This window comes from Pleuronectes platessa, chromosome 12 (assembly GCF_947347685.1).
Source record: "Pleuronectes platessa chromosome 12, fPlePla1.1, whole genome shotgun sequence".
In the NCBI taxonomy this organism is placed as follows: domain Eukaryota; kingdom Metazoa; phylum Chordata; class Actinopteri; order Pleuronectiformes; family Pleuronectidae; genus Pleuronectes; species Pleuronectes platessa.
Window position 1 is genome coordinate 11,505,934 of NC_070637.1, and position 21,674 is coordinate 11,527,607.

Below are 21,674 nucleotides of genomic sequence, written 5' to 3' on the forward strand. Positions count from 1 at the left end.
TCTGTGCTGGAACAGAGCTTAATATTGAATATAAAAACAGACAGAAATAGTTTTTACTATTGTTATGTTATTCTGTTACTATTTTTGTTACTATTTTCTTTGAATAGTTATTCACTTACATTCATTTTCAAAGTATATATACTGAGTACAAGCCTATTACCTCTATAATGTACACACCTTGTTCATAAGTACTATCATTATTACATTTTGACATATGTTTAAATTCATTTATTTGGCATTGTGGGAACCATGATCACAATTTATGTGTAATTGTCCTTGGGTAAATAAAACCTATTTGAGACAGAATGTTTTTAGTCGTATATGATTTAAACGACTAAACTGCTCCTGTAACTGTGTAAACTGTGAAATGTACCTGGTTAAAAACAATAAAGAGGGGTCGGTGGGCCCAGTAAACAGATTTACTGCAGCACTTTATTCCAGTAACTTTGCTCCGTTACTTCCCAGATCAAACAAACCACCTTTGTTTGAAAACTCTCTGACTCAGAGAGTTTGCTTTTCGTCGACGTAGACGACTACAGTTCCCGGCGTGCTCACTTCCGGATCCAGCGTGCCCCAGCCAATCACAGGCGCCGTCGGTCGCTGGTCGCTGTGTGGGCCACGGGGCCAGCGCGTCTAGCCAGCTCGAAGTGCCACGACTTCACAGCGGAGCACGGATTCTCCAGCGGAGCGAGGGGGAGACCAGTGGAAGAAAGAAAAGGCAACTGAGCCACACAGCTGGAACAGCAGGCAGCTTCGCACATAAGTCCCTTCGTCCTCAGCACGCAGCTCTCTGCCCGCTCTCCTTCCCTTCGCGCAGCTCCATCACCGGCGAGGTAAGTGTGGGAATCCCGGATTTTTCCTTCTTATTCATTGATCCACCTTTAGCTAGCCCGGGAAGCTAACTCCTGCTAACTACCAGGGGATGGAAAAGCAGCGGAATAAAGTTATTGTGGAAAATTATTCCACAGCATTTCCGTGCTAAATGTTTGCTCTCCGTTTTTATTGGAGCGTTTGTAGTTCATCTTTTGTAACGTAACCCGACACTATAAACCATAACGTGCAGGACGTGAGCCAAGTTCATTGATTCACAGTGTTAGCTTAAAATGCTAGACCACTAAAAGCATTAACATACAAGTAATGGCACATTTACACATTTACACACGAGTGTTAATGCACGTCTGAAAAAGGATTAAGATGTGAGGTGTCCTCCGTGTCTCAGTAAGAGTCGAGGCCTTTTCTAGCTGTGGTCTCGGTTTTATTCATTTTATGTTAGCTTCATTTTGAACAAACTGTCATGCAAGTTGTTGGAAGTCATTGCTGTTGTATTAAAGTTTGGAATAAAAAGTGTGTGGTTTTGTACGAACATTTCTTACTCTTACCGTCTAACACAACGCATAATGAAACATGTGTATCACCCGAAAAAGGAAAATCAAATACCGCAGGCATTCCTCTGAGTTTTAACTCCGTGAGTAAAGTTGATATTTTCATTTTATTTTATTAGAACTTTATGTCCAATGCCTCGCGTGTAGCTGGTCACTGCACACTAATGAAAGCCAGATATTGTAGTTTTGACGGATCTATAGTTTAAAAGTGGCTCTATAGTAAGTTCCATTGTATAGTCCTGCCTCTTATGAGCCTTGAGATCCATTATCATATGCAGAGAGTCACCCTATAATTCAGTTTTTCTTGAAATCATCTTGGCAAGTTCAGTCTGAGTGGAGATACAGTGACGTGTGCCATCACAGATTAGGAGGTAGTACTCTCTGTACGTGGCTTTTAGACCCTGCTGTGAACAGGGACTCTGGACTCATGTTTCGATCACACTTTAAGCAGCTCAGTAGTTCTCTACTATACCACGTCACAATGCTGCCTTTTTGCTAAGCCCCCCATTTCCCCTTTTTTTGCACTTGTCCCTCATTTGAAATAAAAACAAAGATATAACTAATAGTGTTATGTTTTGTGACTGGAGCCTTTAAGAGTTTTAACGTGATAGTTGAAAGACCCTTTAAGCTACGTTTTTTTTTTTTTTTGCAGGGCAGGAAATTAGCATTAACCCCCAAGTGGTTGGTAACTTTATGTACTTTTGGTCTTTAAATATTTTTTGCCTCCATGGTTTGGGTTTCTTTCTCTGCCGTAAGTTCATTTCAGCGTTTCACTCATGCACCAAACTATTATAGCTCTGATACTTTTTTCCTTTTTATTAAATGTGATTCCATGATTTAAAGTAATTTTTCAGCAATGTTTGCTTTGGCAATTTGCCCACAGAGGCTCTATGAAAAAATGGGGCCTTGATTTGTAAAATAAATTTTTCATACCAAACCACTGTATTCTATTTTATTTTGCACGATGATAAAATAATAATAAACCATAACCCTACAACCCTAACCCCAATACGAAAGTGCAAATAACTTCAATCATTCTGTTAAGCAAAACACTGATAAACAAATACTGAGAATTACATGTTTGAAGTTGTAGACCATTTTTATGACACGTTTCCTAAATGATCGTCAACATTATGCGTTTCGGGAATGTTTTTTTTTCCGCCTGGGGCTGTTATATATGAGTGTTTACTTTGGCTCAGTTGGTTTTCAGTGCTTGTGCTGCGCCAGAGGGCTCAGTGTTGGACTTTAAAATGAAGCTGTGTAAGAGATGGAACATTGAGTGATTTTTATTTTTTTTTCCAGCTGTATTAGCACATGTTTTACCATTGATAAGAGGCCATACGACAAGGGGCTTTGCACTGTTTTCTGATAAGATAAGCTGTTCTGCATTATGTAGCCTGCCTCAAGGCAAAAGTTAATGGGGTAAGAGAGACACCTTGAGGCGGTTGAGGGTAAAGTCTAGATGTGCAGAATTCATCACAAATCTCTCTCACCAGCTGCTCTTAATACAGCAGCTGTCAGTTTTCATTTTGTCTAGGCACAGAGGAATGTTGAATAACTTATATGAACTTCTTCCTCAAGTTGTTCACATTTTTTTTTTTTTAACCTTTGCAAATATGTTAACAAGTCTACCACTCTATTTTTAGGTTTACTGAAATTGAACAATGGATATCTACGACCCCCAAACCCTTGGGATAATGGTGTTTGGTGGATTCATGGTGATCTCGGCTGTCGGGATTGCCCTCGTCTCCACCTTTTCCATGAAAGAGACCTCTTATGAGGAGGCCCTCGCTAAACAACGTAGAGAGTTAGGTAAGATACAGTCTGGTCGCTCAGACAAAAAGAAGAAGGACAAAGTGTCTGAGAAGAAAAGCCGTGGAAAGAAGAAAGAAGACAAGCCCAATGGAAAGATCCCAGAGCAAGAAAAAACAGAAGACACTACTGATGCTGAAGAAGTCATTGAGCCCGTTGTTGCCCCAGTTGTAGCTGCTGCTCCTGAACCTGTCCCAGAGCCTGTCCCTGCTGTCGAGGTTAAGCCAGCTGCTGCCCCAGCACCAGTAGAACCTGAGCCAATACCTGCCGCTGAACCAATTCCTGCTGCTGAGCCTTCACCTGCACCCTCTCCCAAAGAGAAAAAGAAGAAGAAGGTCGCCAAGGTTGAGCCTGCCTCAACCCAAGTAGCTGCCCCTGCCCCAGTGTCTGCTCCCGCAGCAGTCAAGTCCTCTGCAGTCCCTCCATCAACCAAGGCCCCTGTGTCTGCCCCAGCCAAGTCTGCGCCTGCAGCTAAGTCTGCATCTGCCCCAGCCAAGTCTGCATCTGCCCCAGCCAAATCTGCTCCAGCCAAATCTGCTCCTGCACAAGCGAAGGCCGCAGCAGAACCAGCCAAGACTGCCCCAGTGCTGGAGGCTGTTACCAAAGAGGTCCCAGTGATGGCAGTGCCCCCTGTGGGATCGCAGCAGGCTCCTGCTGTTGAAGCAAAAGCACAGGAGCCCAAGAAGAAGTCCTCTAAGAAAAAGAGTGAGCCTGGTAAGCTGATGTTGTAGAGATGTCACCTACAATTTTAGAGACAAATCAGTAACAGTATGTCATTACATAACTTGCCACTTCCTTCAGCACCAATATGTCAAAATCCCAGCTCTACACTATTTCTAAGTGCTTTATAACTTTCTCCTTATCATTTTTAGTATAAGTATTCTTACTCATTTATGAGGCTTTTAAGACCAATAATTTCACAGCAAAAATATTGTTGCTAATGCTGCTGCCAGATATCCTCCCCTGTTCTATTTCATTGTTTCTTTTTGATGCACAGGACTGCTATTACTTGTCACATTCAGCTGGGACCCTCTGCAAGTCACTGCAAACTACAGTTACAGATACCGTTCTCCATACAACAAGGCTTAGATTAGAACCAGCATTGTTAAAATTAGCCGTCTCCCTTGAATTGATGGAAATGGTTCTCAAGGCAGGAACTACATTAGCCATAACACTAGTGATAGTAGTCAGACTTGAATGTTTAGAGCTAGAATGGGGGCACGTCTGCACAGTTGAGTTACTTTCTTACACACACACACATAACACACACGCTCACACACTCAATCTAAGGCAGTAATACCCTGTCAGTACTGATGAACTTCTAGGCCCGTACCCATGGAAAGTTGTGCCAATGGCAGTAGTGGGTAATGTCTGGCACTCAGTTCTAGAGGGCATAGAGCAAGCCTGCTTGTCCAAACATCGCTGCCCTGTTTTGTTTGCTGACAAAGGCTCTCAGTGTCCTGACAATGGGTAAGAAGGGAAGGGGGGGTTGGAGATCTCACTTGCCCGAGGCTTGGCTCTGCCTGGTGCCACAGTGCCCCATCATTTTGCTCTACGAAGCTGCACGGGTTCCCAGACCCATAGGACAGGTCACAACCTTGTCCTTTTCCTGACACCATGTGGGAATTTAGATTTAACTGTGACTGCCTATCGCCTCTAAAACTACCTGCCTCAGTAGTTTCAAAGTTTAATTAAAATTTGAATATTTGTTTTTGTCACTTTAGTGGCAGCTGTGGATTCTACTGATGCTCCGCTGTACCTTCCCTACAAAGCTCTGGTGTCCACTATCAGTAGCATGGTGTTCAGTGAGGGGGAGGCACATAGGCTCATCGAGATCCTGTCCGAGAAAGTTGGCATCATTCAGGACACCTGGCACAAGGTATAAGAAACTGCTGTGATGAGGAAAAATACAACCACAAGACCTGGTTAGGGTGCACAGCACATATAACTCACTGAGTTCATTTTTCTCTCTAACTTTCTGTACATTCCCATTTTCAGGCCACCCAGAAAGGAGACCCAGTGGCCTTGCTGAAGAAACAACTGGAGGAGCGGGAGAAACAGCTGGCAGCAGAACAGGAGGAAGCTTCTGCAGCAAAGAACCGTCTTAGAGAACTCACCAAGGTAAGAATTCAAAGTGTCACACATGGTGCCAAATTCCAGCCAATATACACATCTGGTGTACGGCCATACTGGCAGCCCTGTGAGATTCCCCTACTGTCAGATGGATGCAAATATCTTCTGTTCTTTGATCCTTTCTGCCAGTAAGTCAAAGTGTAGTTTGACTTAAAGGTGGCAGCGGAGAAAAATACATATTTGTTCCAAAATTGTAAAGGGTTAAGTCTGAGTTGAGCATGAAAGTGTATGGACATTTGTTGTTATCTTTTGTCCTGATAGTCACTAAAACAAACACGATTATCATAGAGCACCGTAAGCTCACTCAATTTCACTGTAACCCACTCATTAGATAAGATGTAACATATCTCATGCAATATATATGTCAGCCTATAGGTGGCAGTAGAGGAGAGGTCACGGTTTATCACAAGAGCATCTTGTCGTGTATATTTTAAGATATTGTACATAAACACGGTTGGTGCTCGATGTAAGGACAGGTGATTACTGTTTATATTAAAGAAAAAAATCAGATTTTACCCATTCTTTATTATATCATGTGGTCTTGTCCTGAATAGTGAAAAGTGAGAACATTAGTCTCGACAGAAGCTACATCGTCCTCATCAAACTTTAAAATTCTCTTCAGAGGAGTGATACATTCCTCTACTATAAACCAAATAGTTGTAGAGACATGTCACTTCATGAAATACTGGCTCTGTAGCCACAGATATATTACGGTGAGTCTGAATCTGCTGTCTGTTTATCAGGAGCTGTCTGGTGAGAAGTCCAAGGTTGCCGGCGTTGAGACGAGACTGAGTTCCCAGCTGAGTAAGAGGGAGCAGGAAATGATCGCACTCCAAGCTCGCATGCAGGCCAGTTACCAGGACCATGTGGCCCAGACTCAGATGCTCAATGCAAAGGTTAGTACTATTATATTTTTTCTGTTGCCTTCTTCATAATCTGACTTATTATTAAGGGTTTTTACTCTTTTGTTCTTGATATAGATTTAATGCCTAGCAGCCGCCTAAGGAACGCAAGTCCCATATTTCCAGTTGTTTAAAAAACTTTTTTTTTTAACTTTTCCAGGTCATCAGCCTGCAGGACCAGCTGGAAAAAGGCCCCAATGCCCAACTTGCCCGTCTTCAGCAGGAGAACTCCATTCTCCGTGATGCCCTCAACCAAGCCACCAGTCAAGCAGAGAGCAAGTGAGTCTCTCCCTGTCACAATAACGAATGATGAACAGTGCTGAATGACATGCGTGTAGCTCTTCCTATTGATATCAGTAATACTTGAAAATGTATTACAGTATGTACAGATTCTGAGTCATGTTTGGAGTAGTTGGCCTCTATGGTAGTCAGTCATGTCTTCTGACTCGCTGACTCCGTATCTCTCTTTTTTGTCTGTTGCAGACAAAATGCAGAGTTGGCCAAGCTGCGTCAGGAATGTACAAAGCTAACCAAGGATCTCGGAGAGAAGACGGAAAGTCTGCTTGCTGATGAGCACATCAGGAAAGGGCTGGAGGCCAAGGCCTCCGCTGCTGAAAAGCAACTCTCCCTGCTGCAGGTTGGCCTGTGCTGTGGGAATACCACATCATCTCCTTTATAAATTACTTTGGACGTGATCAAGTTTCCACAACTTAATCTAGTTTTTCGAATGCCTTTTTCTCATTGAGTGGCCAGTCAGTTGTAGTCTCCAAAAAATGCAAGCATAGTTTTTTCCCACCTATCCCCCACCCCTCTAATGTTATGGTAAATTTAATTGCCTTGTAATCACATAGCTCAGGGCTTGGCTGGAATGCAGCCATACAATAATGGGCCTGCAGGGAAAATGCTTCACAGCACCAGCTGGAATGCGTGCATGTCCAAGCATCTCTCCTCACCCGCCCGCTCTAACGGGCCGTAAAAGCACAAGAACAGTGTGAAGCCATTTACAACTTGTCTTACAGATGACTTCAAGACGTGAAGTGCATCCCTGTCTTACAGTATCTGTTCATTCACTGTTCTCGTTTTTACACAATCTCAGAGTAATGACTGCCGTTGGTCACGAGTTATGTGGCGTAAGTGAGTCAACACTTCCTGACAGTCAGTCCTCATTTGGTTTAGTCATTTACCATCATCCCTTCTGGCAGGTAAATGTCTTTAACCTGCCAGGTTAATGCAATCGCGTTATGCAATCGCTCAGGCCATCAGTCTGTGATCAATTGTCAACAATTTGTGGATTTGAATTGGTTGCAGAGATTGATGCAGACTAATTATCTTAAAATCTTCAAAGCACTTCATACAAAACACTTCCTTAAATAAATAAAAACCACTTCCTTGAAAGAAATCCAAACATGCTGTTAAAATATATTTTGTCATGTTATTTATTTTGCCTCAACTTTTTTTGGTTGCCCCTTTGTTGGAAAATCTGTGAATATGCTATTATCTTTATCTTTAAGTGTGTGGAAATAGGAATACAAGCACTGATACTGTGAAGTGATAATTTATAAAGTTTGATTCAGCGACTCTTTGCTGCCCTCTGCAGTTTGACTTATATTGCTCATTTTATTTCAGGCTGCCCATGCAGAGAGCGAGCAGGCATTACAGAGGAAGCTGGAGGAAGTGTGCGAAGAGCTCAGAACCACACAAAGTAGAAGCAGCAGCCTGCAGGCCACTTTGGACAAGGCTCAGCAGGAAAGCAGCACAATCTCAGGTCAGAGTCTGTCATTCACAGGAATTATTACTGTTCTGGAGCTTAAACACTTGTATGGAAGAAAATCGTTGTTTTAATTTCTTTTTAGTTAAATGACAGCAATAAGTAGAACAAATAATACATTATAGACATTTAGGGTATTTTTCTGTGATCAGTGGCTGCATCATAAATCTTAAGTGATGTGTGTTCTCCCTGCAGATTTCCAAGAGCGTACAGCGAGATTGGAGGCTGACGTCAGGGAGCACTCTGCTCAGGTGGAAGCCCTTACTGCTCAGCTGGAGGAGACCCAGGCAGAGAAAAGCCAGCTCGTACAGCAGGTGGACTCCATCAACTCACTGCTGGAAGCCAGTCAGAACAAAAAGGAGGACGAGGACAATCAGGTAAAACATACTGTGTCAATTGTACTTTTTTTTTTAATGGCCAGACGGCTGACCCGACATAGTCACATCTAAGGCTTTTTGTCATTTATGATGCCGCAGGTGAATGCTGCAGAACTGGAACTGCTTAAGCTCAGGTAAGGGTCTGATCCTCCTCATTTTATCAGAGTTGACTTCAGATCCAGAGCTGTTCCGTTGACTTTAGATTCTGTGCCCCCTCTGCAGCCTCCAGGAAAAAGACGGCCAGCTGAGCACGCTTCACGAGGAACTGAAGCAATTGCAGACAAAGCAGGAAGCTGCCGTAAGTGATACAAATATCTTTTGATCAAATCACTTATTTATTAGTTTGGCCGATTTTTTTTATTCATACAAAGATGTGAAAATTGTCGATGCTAATCACAAACAATCTTATCTTCTTATAGGAGAACACTATAGCTGAGCTTGAACAAAGAAACCAGAGGTAGGTTACTGTTTTATCCCCCTCTATCTCTTATCTCTCTAGCTGTAGCTACCTTTCTATATATCGTCTTTATATCCCTGTCTATTTCTGTTCTTCTCCATCTTTTTTCTCTAAACGTGTATCTCGATCCCTCTATCAATATCTCTCTCTCTCTCTCTCTCTGTCTCTATCCACCTCAATCTATCTCTCAATCTCCATCTCTTTATCTCTGTATCGATCTTTCTCTCCACCTTTATCTATCTTCATGTCTCTACATCTCTGCCGACCCATATCACTCTATGTTTCCATATCTCTATCTTTCACTATATCTCTATCACTCCGCACCATCTCTCTCTATATCTACCCATCTCTGTATCTCCATATTTCTCTCCATCTCACTACCACTATACTCTCTATCGCTGTATATAATTTGAATGTGATTTCAGTGAGGATGGCAGTGTTGTCACGTCGCTACAGGGGGAACTTTCAAGCCTTAAAGAAGAGCTGGAGCAAGTTAAGAACTCAGCAGTAAGTTTACCTCCGGCTATGTCACAGGATTCTCCTCCTTGAGGTTCACTGCAGAACAATGAATATCTAATTTGCTTCTTGTCTCTGTTTCAGCAGTCAGATGGCTCTGCCGAAGAACTCACTCAACTACAGGACAGGTAAACAACAGTGAACACGCGTAGAGATCCATGACACGCTGTTGTTGGGTCTGTTGTTAAACAATTTCTGCCTCTGTTTTGGTTCTGCCACTAGTCTGAGTGAGAAGGACGTTCTCGTCACCTCATTAGAAGAGCAACTGAGAGAAATAAGAGAACAGATGACCACTGATGGAGTAAGTTTGCACACACTCGTGACTTATCTATCAAAGACTGCTTTGCGCTAAATTAACTTAATGATTATTGATTTATCATTCATTATTTTAGCAGAACCAGGACATCACGGCACAGCTGACTGCTCTTCAAAGCGAAACCAAAGAAAGTCTCCAGACACTCTTCCCACAAATACCTTTAGAGTTAGAGCAGGTAAGAAAAGGATTGTTTTTCTGAATAATCTTCAATCTCTAATTTATTCATTATTCTACTGAAAATAGATCAAATGATATATTTCTATCTGTTTTTCTACTTAAGTCAAACTGGTTGCAAGAATTTACACAGAAAGCTCAGGAGGTTCTGAACCAGCAGAGCCAGGAGGTAGATTCGAGCACAGAGTTGCCAGTAAGTTGTCTTTAAAAAATTGTTGCTGTTACCTTGACTGGTTTGAATTTACCTTGCAAAATTCAGAATGTTTTTTTTTTCTCTTTTTCTTTTTTCAGGCATTACTTGCAAAACTGAAGGAGGCTGAAGAGAGCCATAGCTCCCTTCAGGCTGAGTGTGAACAGTACAGGACAGTTCTGGCTGAAACAGTACGTGACTGACATCATGATGTTAATGATATAAAACAAACTGTCTCTCAGTTGGGTGTTAGAACAAGGCTGCTTTCAGACATGCACATAAGTGCGGACATTTTTCCTGAAGTTTTCCCTAGGGGCTGATTGTGAGAATGCAGATGTCTGAAGGCCTATTAATGCTTTCATGACTTGCACAAATTTACCTGCGTGTCGAGGTGACGCAGACATTTACATCTGTGATTGGTCGCATCCCATTTCCGGTAGCCTAGCTGCCATTTTCGAGATGAAGGAGGAGCAGGAACGACAAATTTATTTTCTTCATTACAGTTCTTAAAGAAAAAGTTATGCTCGGCCCGTGCGTAGGCTACATGCGTACTGATAGCGTAGTTTGACGCAGAAGCATGAATTGGGCTGGAGTCAGATGATCCATATATTTCCGCATCCTTTCCTGGCAGCCCAATTGTAGAATGTCTGGAAATTGTTGGAGTGAGCCCATGTGAGAATACAGCAGGAAATGATCACGGCTAATGATTGGGCATGTTGATGACGTTCAAACACAACTGAACTTAACGAAAATAAAATATGTCAGGATGAAAAGATTGCTTTACACCTCTTATGGAGAAGATCTATGCAGCTCATTTAATCCTGGTGCTGTCTACTTTAGGAAGGAATGCTGAAAGATCTGCAGAAGAGCGTAGAAGAGGAAGAGCTGGTATGGAAATCCAAGATGGCTGACTCAGAGGAACAGCTGAGGGTGGTAAGTTATATCTCTTTGAACTCACTTCTTCTTTAAAATGTTTCTTCACCACTTGTTGGTCCACCTAAATTATTTCTTTAAACTGATGTCCGTCTTTGCACTACCAGGCTTTGGAGAAAGTCAGCGAGCTGGAGGCTGAAGATCAAAGTGTAGATAAGGTGGAACTTTTTTTCACACCCACACAAGTTTAAATGGCCACTTGAGGTAACAGTCTCTAAATGTTTTTTTTTTCTTCTTCTTCTTCTGTGCAGTTGAAGGAGCAGATGATGCTTCTGGAAGCTCAGCTGGAGAAGCAGTCAGACAACCAGGGAACCTCAGAGGAGATGGAGCAGGTACATGAGAAAATTAAATCTACAGATTACAGCAGCGTCACTGAAACGGGCAATGCTGATATTACAATTTGTTGAATTTTTATGTGCAACTTCACCTGTTAAGGAGGTCAACTTGTATATTTAAAAAATGTTGGAACTGTATTCCAAAAAGACCTTTTAACTCAAATAAAAACTAAAGATAAAGAAATATGTTCTTCAGCAACACAGAGATGTAGGTTCTAGAAGAACAGTCAATCATTTAGATTATTTTCCATATTTATTCATATCAGAAACAATATTTCAGCATTACAAACAATGAGTAGTTGTGTGTTGGACTTAATAATACTGTATAAACCTGTTACTGTTGGATATGTGGGTAGTTTGAGGCATTAATAATAATATGATAATAATATGCTTTATTTGTATAGCACTTTTCTTAACAAAGTTACAAAGTGTCACAAAACGATAAAAAGGAATATGACTAAATAACATAAATTAAAATTCACACAGCTAAAAGCATTTTTAAGAATATTTTAAGAAGGGATTTAAAAGCGGAAATAGGAGCAGCATTATTGTAGCAGGTTGTCATTCTGAACTACCAGAAGGCCACTATCGGATGATCTAAGATGGCTTGCAGGATCATAGGGAATTTGTAAATCGTTGATATACATGAGGGCATAAACATTCCGAAGATTTTGTGTTTAATAAATTAAATGTTGTAATTTGTGGTATTCTTTCTAAGGTTCAGCCTCATGTGGTGCATGTAGAACAGTATCTGTCTGACATCTGTTCATTCCTCTGCTGTGCTCTTATGTTCAGCTGCAGCTGCAGCTGTCGGAGTGTCAGAGCCAGCTGGATTTGGCCCAGAAGGAATCCCAGGCACAGAAGGAGGAGCTTGCACAGGTGACATTTACTGACTTAAGTTGCTTTCCTATAATCTACAACGTTTTTACTTATTCATACACCAGTGTAACTGAGGTCAGATGGAGACATTTTCCTGAAATGTAACATGCCAAGGAATTTGTGTAAAATCCAGTGCTTTGATGCACATCCAGCTCAGTAAGGTTTCAGTGACATGTAACACAAAGGGGATCCATGGAGGTTATGTAACCAGTGACGAGCGACGGCTTCCTGTTTCAGGTCAGAGAGCAACTGGGCGAGGTCACGATGAGGGCTCAGAGCGAACAGAATGGCCCAGCCGAGACTCAACCCAGTCAGGTCAGGGTGCAAACGTCACAGGGCACCCTTAACTTCCTGTCAGAGAGCACTGGACAGGGACTCGGACACTTCTGTTTTTAGTTTCTTAATTCAGCTTGGTCCAATTTGATAGAAAATCAGAGGCACATTTTATTGACTTACCATTCCACACTTTGTTAGACAGGTTTTGGGTGATCTGTGTCATACAGACACCACAAAGTCCTAAATCAAGGATGTGGTCACAATACACCGATACTAGGCAACGGATGATAAAGCTGTTTTTCCAGTCCGTCCAGTTCTCCCAAGACACAGCAACTGTTTGTGCTAACCATTATTTGCATTGACTGAGTGAATATAACTCTAACACTGCTCTTTCTTACCTTTTCTGGCATGCACATCTCTCCTCCTTTTAGTTTTTTCAATGTTTCAGTAGGATTCTTAACAACAACAGAAATGTAACATTAGTCTTGAGCTTTGCACCTGAAATAGTGTGTAAGGAAACTAACTTGGCACACTGGCAGAACAGCTTCTGTGTGCGTGAGTGCATTGTTGCTGCTTTGGAATGAGAATGCTTGCGTACACACATGATGCGTTAATCGTTTTTCAGTGTATATATTTATTGTGTGCTTGTCTACCATCAGGTGCAGAATGAGTTGAGTCAGACAACTGAGAACCTGCATGAGGAGGAGGCTCGGGGGCAGCAGCTCTCAGAGGAGTTTGAGCAGGTAGCAGCCATCGACGATGCACTTTTTTTCGTTTCTAGTCTTGTCACACCGGAAAGTTGTAGTTTGAATACACTCTCATTGGATAACATCATTGTGTGCTGTCAAACTTTCAGGCCCAGAAAACTATAACAGACTTTCAAGCTCAGCTGGATCTTCTGAAGGTTTCTGCAGAGTCACCACAAACTGACTCAGAGGATGTTGCTCAAGTCAAGGTGTGTTGATTTTTTTTTATTTAACAAAAATAAAGCACACAACCTCACTTGGTTTAATGGAGATCCAAGTTCAGTATTAAATTGGGTATAAAATAAATAATTTATTGAGCATGGATAAAACAATCGACTCAGCATTTTACTATCATTATTGCCTCACTTAAATTTACAATAGCAGGTTGATTGAATGCAGTTTTTAATCTCTCACCATTGTATTTCATGGTGACAGCCGACTCTGCTATTACAAGGGGCATCAGCGAAGAAGCCAAGAGAAGCAAATTGACAGTATTTTGCAAGCTCAGTTAGCTATGGTAGCTTAGTCAAAGCTAGTAGATCCATGCCAATTATTTCCTTATGTTTCAAACATTTTATATTACCTACCTAAACAGGAAATAAGCAGAGGGTCATGTGTTTGATGTTCTTCACGCTTCGCCTCAGCTGCAGGTATGGGTAGATAGGGTTGGCTAATTTACATATTTAGAGATCTGAAAATACCAAATGAACCCGAGGTCTGAGAGTTACAAAGTGATTTGAAGTCCTATAAGAGATTTTTTCATGGAGTTGGTCAATGCAGGAGAGGAACTTGACTATTAAAAACGTTGGGTCTCCATATGTTCAGTGTAAATTTTAGCTTTGAAGTAACTTTCTGCTGCTGTCCTCACAGGAGCGCCTAGACAAGGAGAAGAAGCTGTCCAAAGACCTGGGCCAGGCGGCCACCAAGCTCCAGCAGCTTCTCAAAGCAACACAGGAGCAGCTGACCAAAGAGAGAGACACAGTGAAAACACTACAGGAGCACCTGGAGGGCAAGGTGAAACAACTTATACCTATTTTACAACGGCCAGTAGAGGACTCAGGGCTTAAAACTGGCAATACTTCAAATACACGTTTCTAGATTAAGTGATTTTAGACAGCTTGTTTATTGACTCTGATCTTTTTCTTTCCACTTTGAAGGGTGAATATGTGGAACTGAAGGAAGGAACGTCCGTCTGACAGAAGTATACTGCAGACACTACACAAAACTGCCAAATATGCCTTATGATTACCATAGTTATGCATTCCAAAACAATTTATTTCTCTTACTGTAGTTACTTGCATTTTTTGCAACTGTAGGAATCATGTTTGATATAATATGAACTTTTCAAAGTAAGATTGGAGGAGGGAGTCCTGCTGCAGTCTTTCCTGAAACACACATTCCATCAACCATTCTGGCTATGTCAGAAGTTATTTATCCCCCTGCCTTATATTCCAAACAATTCCCCATAGTTCAGTGTTAAAAGGGAAACCGATTGTACGTCAAACGTACATCAACCTGTGCAATTACTTTGTATGTCTTTTCTATGTGGTCGAATGATGGGAACATTTTATGGTTCAGTGATGCAGTACCTTTTAGGGCCTGCTGTCCTCTGTAGCTTGCAGCCAATAACACATCAAATTTGTATGAATGAATAAACTACAGTGTCACCTGTCATTCCTGTCCTGTGTCTTTGTTGTTGTAATGAGCCAACAGTGAGGCGAGACAAAAATACCTGCACCCTTTTATTTTGACACACTTTGAGATCTGGAATGAATCAAACCGTCTGAAAGTTGTCGCACAAAACATCTGCCACTTGCTCGAAAGTTAAAGGGTTGCTGAGTTGTTTGTGAAACACGTTTTATAGTATTTGTCAAAATCCTCTTCAAGTCGGGATTTTTATCAACAAATAAAGTTGTCTGGAAAAAAAGGAAAATAAGTCTCAGTAACTCACAGTACTATAATGCACAGGCCACACTGGGTACATCAGTGTCGCATGTGTATCACGGAAAATGTTGCTTTTCATTTTGGCACCCATGTTATCTCATTAGAGAAGCCACACTGCCTGTGTGTTCTTCCAGAGAGTCAGGGTCTCGCGGAGTTTCTCCGTGTGAGGTTCACCGCAAAATTTACTGAAAATTATCTGTCACCACAGTTTCAATTTTTAGATCTGTCGACTGTCACAAACCCCTTCCTGTGCCCATTTCAAGGTAAAAGAACTTGACTGAATCTATTCATTAGCTTTAACAAAGTTTTGGTTACTATTTCTGGACCGTAAGATGCAGAGCTACTAAAGTGCCTTGGCATTTAGTTGAGTACATTTATTGAGTATTTTATTCTGTGCCATTTGTATTTGCCCTTCAAGTTTATTTCATCCGCCAGTCAGCATTTCCTGAATTGCTGGTTGGACGTTGGGCGTTTTTTTTTTTTGCATTTTAGCAAATGGTGAGTCCTTAGGGTGGATCTCTTCTCTCCTGGAGCTAGGCGGACTGCTCACTCAATCACTCACTTACAAGTCTCTCTATAGTTGTGAAGACACTCATTGACATAACGTATTCCCCAGCACCTTACTTTAACCAATACAACTTAAAGCCTAACCTAATTCCTAGAAAACCAAGTCTTAACTCACGAACAAGCCTTTGAAATTTTGAGGACCAGCCAAAATGTCCTCAAAATGATGGTATTCAACCAAAATTGGCCCTCATAACTATAGACAGACATACACACACTCACTCACACACAAAAACACCCACTCACACTCTGGTCCCAAGGGGGGTTTAGGTGCTGTTGGAAAACTAAAACAACCAAGCCATGTCTCCAGGCCTTCACAGCTTGTCCACTTGCTAAAGCAAACTTGTTTTTGAAATTAACTGAAACTGTATCAATAAAAATAATCTTCAGTGTTGGGTTTAGTCTAGAGTTGGGCTTGCAAGAGATCTCATATTGTAGCTCCGCTGACGCAGATCAGTGACGCAGCCCTAAGGTGGAAACATACCTGGCTGAGGAAGAGACAATAGCCAGGTGTTAAGAAACGAGTCACAGAAAAGTCGTCAATGTGTTTTGATAGGAGATGGTGGGATGACTGCCCTTGCTAACTTTTCCACGGTTAGCTACCCCTAGCTTTAACCCAGTTAGTTTACGAAGGCTTTAAAACCTGTTTCCCCTGAACCACATATCATTGTGGTCACTTCCAAACTAAGCATGTTGAGCAACTGTAAGCAGAGGTGACATAGGGTGTGAGCGTGCAGGTCTGACGCTGAAAGGAGGAGGTGCTGTGTCCATGCAGATTTGCAAATGAATTCCAGGCAGATGAAACTCTGAAGGTAATATCTTCAACAGTCAACTATTTGAATATTTGAAATTAAACAATATAAGAAACAAAATTGGCTGAAAACCGGGAATTATTTTCATTTCCTGTTGTGTCAAATGAAATTGACGCCACTCACGTCTTTAATAGATATGAAACTGGAGCCACTAATTTTGAATACAGGGAAAGGGCTGGACTGGTTTGAAGCTGAGTTAGCATAGCTTAGCATACTGGCTAGGGACAACCGATGAAAATTTCCTTATATAGATACCTCTGGCTCTGGTTATTGTGTCTTACAAATAAATAAACAGGAAGACCTCTATGAAGCTTCTGTAAATGTTCTAATGACTCTCGTCCAGCCCACAGATACTCTGGTACCTCAGGACCAGATGTAGCTGAGCCTGGCCTGCAAAGCAGACATCCCACTTCCACCGGCTCACTGCAAGCGTTCCATCCATTCCTCCTGCACTTAGCTTCCAGGTCAGCATACTTTGCTTGCTTTTTTATTAGACTTCCTCAAAATGGCGGTCTTCCCACAGGGACAGGTAGGAACCGACAGACGGACACACACACACGTTATAATTTAAAACCTGCCGTCATTTGGGATACCCTCTATATAGAACCTGAAAGTATAACACCAAAAGGCCTAAGGTTGTGTGAAGGGAGGCAGAATCCTTGTGCCAACACCCTCTCCCCTGCAGCCATCTGTTAATTATAGGCTCCATTTTCGCCCAATAACGAGGCACCAATCGTAATTACAGCGGGTTGTAATGTTAAAGGACGACTTTCAAAAATAATCTCAGGAGGGCTGATCAAAGGGCAGAAGACTGAAACATTAAACCATCAGGTGTGGCCAAGGGGGTAGAGCGGGTGTTCTCCAACATGAAGGTTGCTGGTTCAAACCCCACTTTTCCCCATCTGCATGCCGAAGTGTCCTTGGCAAGATACTGAACCCCTAATTAGCCCCTCATAAATGCCGAGTGTGCTAAAAATGTAAGTCGCTTTGGACAAAAGCGTCAGCTAAATGACATGTAATGTAATCAGGTATAGAACACACACACACACACACACACACTTAATTGATTCCATCAAATTTATTTGACAATACTCAATGCAAAGACTCCTGCATTTCCATTGAAATTATTTTTCTTTGTAAAAGTCGAACTATTTTGAATTCATTAAAGTGTAACAGTCTAGAAAAACAGATATCAGAGTTTTAGACCGGCTATTTTGACCTTTAAACCTAACAGGGTGTGTAAGATATAGCTGTATGCAGAGAAGTTATTAACCAATCCCTAAAGCAAGGCTGATGGAATAGAAATGGTTCTAACATCATGTATGTACTGTTTGTACATAACAGCCATCACTTGGAGTTGTTACCAAGAGTCAAGTGACAGACAATAGTATCAATGTACGAATACCTCCAATCATTAATTATATTATGTCAACAAGCTGGTGTGACTAGAACGTGTAGTAGAGCACAGACCTTAGCTGTTGTGTAACAGGAATCTAACCCCATGTCTAACCCCTCCCTTTAAACTGTGACGACCCAATCCTTGAAACGGAGGTTAATTTAGAAGCCCTGGTGTCCTCATCTCAAATCCCCTTTACTTGACCTTTTATGCTTTGTTTATTACTTTCTGCCTCCAAAAGAGTGGCCCTCAATCTTCGAAATGTTTTTCCCAAGTTTTTCTGCAAAGGTTTCGATCTCGTAGTCTGAAGCGTCATTGAACTCCATCTCGTGCTTGATACCTGTGGAAGACACGAACAGGGTGTTACAGACAAAGCCCCAATGCAACGTGAGCTCTAAGCTTCTACCAGAATTAGTTAAAAAACTAAAAAAAAAACTATTGAAAGAAGTGGAAAAACATTTACCTTGCATGGCATTCCTAATGTATTGCTTTGAGCTGGCGTAGACCATTTTATCTTTGCATTTTGATGTGTCAGGAGTCCTGATAGGAAGAGAAATCACCATTAACATAATTATTCACGTACATAAACAGGAAAGTGTCACCTCAGTATAAAATGTGACTTGTCACAAGGATCACAGTGGCATGGAAGGGTTTGCTTGAAATTTCGGTTACTGTTAACAGGTGGCGGGAAGACGACCAAATCTTTATCTTATAAAGTTTAAGATGACATTATTCGATTGGTGATAGATGACATTTAATTTTAAATGTTTTAGTGTAAAGCCAAAATTACACCATTCTTAGCTAAAATTACCTCTTGGTTTGTTAAAGCTATGGCTTGTTTACAATCATAAGAAAAGCACGGTGATGAAAATGTCAAAGCGTGAAACATGGAAATTTAAATAACAGATGCCCACGACACAAGGAAAGGCTGTAGGAAGATGAATTTAGGAAAATAGTGTGATGGAAATTTGACCTGGTGAGACTTATCTGAGAGTAATAGTCTTTTAGGTAAACATTATTCCTTGCAAGGAAGGTCAGATACAGCATGTGAGGAGCATTCTGCAGAGGGATTGACAAAGAAACATTCCCAGGTGTGCTCTTTCATGCAGATTTAGTGAAGAGGTGAAATATGTGTGCATGTGAACTGAGTAAAAGGTAAAATACCACGAGATAAGACATAGGCTGAAGGCCTCTTCGAGGTCGTAGTGGGGGGAGACGAGCACAGTCTCAGATTTGTGGCTCTGATGTCATCTTGGCAGTGACACAAGCAGAAATAGTATGCATAAGCAGAGATAATATATAGTGTGGTACAGGGCCGGGTCTAGGCAGGGGCAAGAGGGGGCCTGGCCCCCTCAAATAAATGTTGTGCCCCCTCAAACTAAATAGGGTTAGGGTTAGGCACAATGCCCCCTCAAGATTTGTGGCTGCCCCCTCATACATGCCTGTCTAGACCCGGCCCTGGTGTGGTATAATGGTATAATTTTCCATTACACTAGCAAAGAAATTATCTATGAATATGACAGGCAATAGGAACAGAGGAGGCCAAGTCGAGGATGGGAAGAACAAGAAAGGTTTCTGAGTAAACTGCTAGAGGAAAATCAGAGCCTGCGTTTGACTACAGAAGACCTACAGGAGGTTTTAGCAGACTGGAGTGGTGGTGCACTGTTCTACTGCATAGCCACACCTACACAAATACAAACTACATGGGGGAGGTATCAGGAGAAAGCATTTCCTGCATCATCACCTAAACAAGGCAACCTAAAGGCCGTCGAAAAGAGAGCAGCGCATCCGAGACGGACCAAGAATCTCACTAAACCAGTTATGTGAAACTGTGAAATAAAAACAATCTTGCTTATAAAATTTAAAACATTAGGTCATCTCTTATTCACTTAGTCGACACTCGCCATGTCACTATGGTCAACAAGCAATTGACCATAGAGTCAATTGCTTGTTGACTCTATGACTACAGGTTTAGGGCGCAGTTGGAGACAATAATTTAACAATAGTTTCTTATGCTTCCATTGCAGTACAAGGACCTACCACATCACAAGTACGAGTTCTTCTTTGGGTGAGTCCTTGGTTTCAAAGTGGCAGTCGTACAGGAGGTAGCAGCATTCTCCCGAGGGCATCTGCTCCAGGAAAACCTTGTAGACATTCTCCACGTCGGTCAGATCCTTTTGCCTGAAAGTTTTGGTCGGCTGGATCTGGCTGTCTTTGATCTCAAACACTACAATTCTGATGCGTTCCAGTTGATTTGCATCATTTTTCACCAGTCTCATCTCATTGTAGATGGTCATGACTTCATCGGAAGCCTTGATCCCTGACGCCTGTTGAGAAAAACACAAAACGTTTCAAGTCAGCATTGGTACAAAATATTTAAAAAGACGATCAACGATGTTGTCAGGGCTTGATTTGTGTATAATCAAGCCAAATGTATAATGATTGACATACTAAAGCTTGAGGGCAGATCATAAGACAAATGCAGCTATAATTGTTATATATAACTGTCTAAAAAGTGCAAATGGTTCAATCTCATTAATATCATTCAAAAAGTTCTATTTCCTCATCATTTTGAATATGGGATTAAGTAACTTCGCACTTCTCTGTTAGGTGTATGAATTAAAGCTCCCAGACGGAAAACAGTTTAAACACTTGCGGAGGATTGGCTCATAATCGAGCAGATGTGCAGTTGTGCTTTGGTTTTGAGACCGAAAGCAGAAGTGAAAAATGAAGAAACAGGAAGTTCTTTAAAACTAGACTTTGTCGAATAGTGTTCACTCCATTTAGACGCTTTATAAATATTGTGTCAGCTTTATCGTGTCAGCTTTCTTTCAGTAACGTGCCATGAGCTTAGCTTCCCTGTGAATCTTCAAGGCCTCGGCTCTGTCACATTCCAGTCATTGTGGAACAAGTTAGTACAAGAAAGACCGCCCCGGAGGATTCTCTCAGAACAAGTTTCAAGCACAAACAAAGCTCCCTCCATTTTGGAGGCAAAACCACACCTTGAACAAGTCAAACTCCAAACTCTCTGTTCACTTGCAAAGCTTTTTTCCACCTCAAATAACATCAAATGTAAATCTTATACTCAGACATAATGTCTGAGTTAATCTTTTCATTGTCAGATTTCATTAAAATGAAGATATGGCATTTCAGAGTGTCACCTCTACATTACATGTGTCCAGTGATGCACACACATCAGAGAGAAAAAAGTTATTCACTGACACAGTGAAAGTCAGTCCAGTGAAATGCTTTGAGGAAGCTACTCACCATTTTGCTTCAGATGTGTGAAGGAGCAGGCAGCAGACAAAAAATGGCAGCAGCAGCCTCAATGCAGAAGGATCATAAGTAGAGAGAGCAGGTTGACTCATGGGGGAGGGGCTGTGGTAAATGAGCACACCTCCAAAAGTTTGCCCGGCCTCTTCCCAGGTGTGACAGTTTCAACTGCTTGCAAACCTCAGCAAACTCTGTACATTTAGTCTCATTGCAGTCACCATCGGCGTGTTAAATCACAGAAAATATATGCGCTGCTAAACAGGGCAAGCTTCTTTTTTTATTTGTCTGCGTTTCCATCTGCTTGAGTTCAGTATTGTAGACGCCTTCCTTTTGAGGTTTTAAAAGCCCAGGTGATCTTGAGCCAGTCATGGGTGGGTGCGGCACATGACACCCTTATATGGAGAACAAACCTGTCCACATTTTTAACTCATCTGCCTGTGGGACGCAGCTCAGTGGCCTTATATGGTAAAGGTTAAGATGAGTGTGCAG

General features: G+C 41.7%; 2 protein-coding genes across 4 annotated transcripts; one reads left to right on the forward strand and one right to left on the reverse strand.

The window, feature by feature from the left end:
• The first annotated feature begins 621 nt into the window (after positions 1–621).
• On the forward strand, positions 622–14,870 carry rrbp1a (ribosome binding protein 1a). 3 transcript variants are annotated; one of them, XM_053436199.1, is made up of 27 exons: positions 622–833; positions 3,029–3,908; positions 4,919–5,073; positions 5,193–5,315; positions 6,071–6,223; positions 6,390–6,508; positions 6,713–6,866; positions 7,856–7,994; positions 8,193–8,374; positions 8,474–8,508; positions 8,597–8,672; positions 8,794–8,831; positions 9,257–9,338; positions 9,432–9,475; positions 9,570–9,648; positions 9,740–9,838; positions 9,944–10,030; positions 10,129–10,218; positions 10,868–10,960; positions 11,068–11,118; positions 11,212–11,292; positions 12,091–12,174; positions 12,412–12,489; positions 13,110–13,193; positions 13,307–13,405; positions 14,067–14,210; positions 14,354–14,870. In XM_053436199.1, the coding sequence occupies exons 2-27, from the start codon at positions 3,047–3,049 to the stop codon at positions 14,390–14,392; spliced, it is 3,270 nt and encodes a 1,089-aa protein (XP_053292174.1). In that variant the 5' UTR covers positions 622–833; positions 3,029–3,046; the 3' UTR covers positions 14,393–14,870. The 3 variants fall into 3 exon arrangements, with proteins under 3 accessions (XP_053292174.1, XP_053292175.1, XP_053292176.1); XM_053436200.1 differs by having other exon boundaries at positions 9,743–9,838; XM_053436201.1 differs by lacking the exon at positions 12,412–12,489.
• A 2,705-nt stretch (positions 14,871–17,575) lies between these two features.
• On the reverse strand, positions 17,576–21,340 carry cfl1l (cofilin 1 (non-muscle), like). Its single transcript, XM_053436650.1, has 4 exons — positions 21,180–21,340; positions 19,953–20,239; positions 18,376–18,452; positions 17,576–18,252 (listed from the first exon to the last, which is right to left on the reverse strand). Exons 1-4 carry the CDS (start codon positions 21,180–21,182, stop codon positions 18,134–18,136), a joined length of 486 nt encoding a protein of 161 aa, XP_053292625.1. The 5' UTR covers positions 21,183–21,340; the 3' UTR covers positions 17,576–18,133.
• Positions 21,341–21,674: the final 334 nt, after the last annotated feature.

Coding starts and splice junctions, on each gene's coding strand:
- rrbp1a (XM_053436199.1), top strand. CDS start 3,047: ATGGATATCTACGACCCCCAAACCCTTGGGATAATGGTGTTTGGTGGA. Junction 9,649..9,739: donor AACAGATGACCACTGATGGA/GTAAGTTTGCAC, acceptor TCATTATTTTAG/CAGAACCAGGACATCACGGC. Junction 13,194..13,306: donor TCTCAGAGGAGTTTGAGCAG/GTAGCAGCCATC, acceptor TCAAACTTTCAG/GCCCAGAAAACTATAACAGA.
- cfl1l (XM_053436650.1), bottom strand. Junction 18,453..19,952: donor GAACTCGTACTTGTGATGTG/GTAGGTCCTTGT, acceptor TCTTCCTATCAG/GACTCCTGACACATCAAAAT. Junction 18,253..18,375: donor CATTAGGAATGCCATGCAAG/GTAAATGTTTTT, acceptor TGTCTTCCACAG/GTATCAAGCACGAGATGGAG.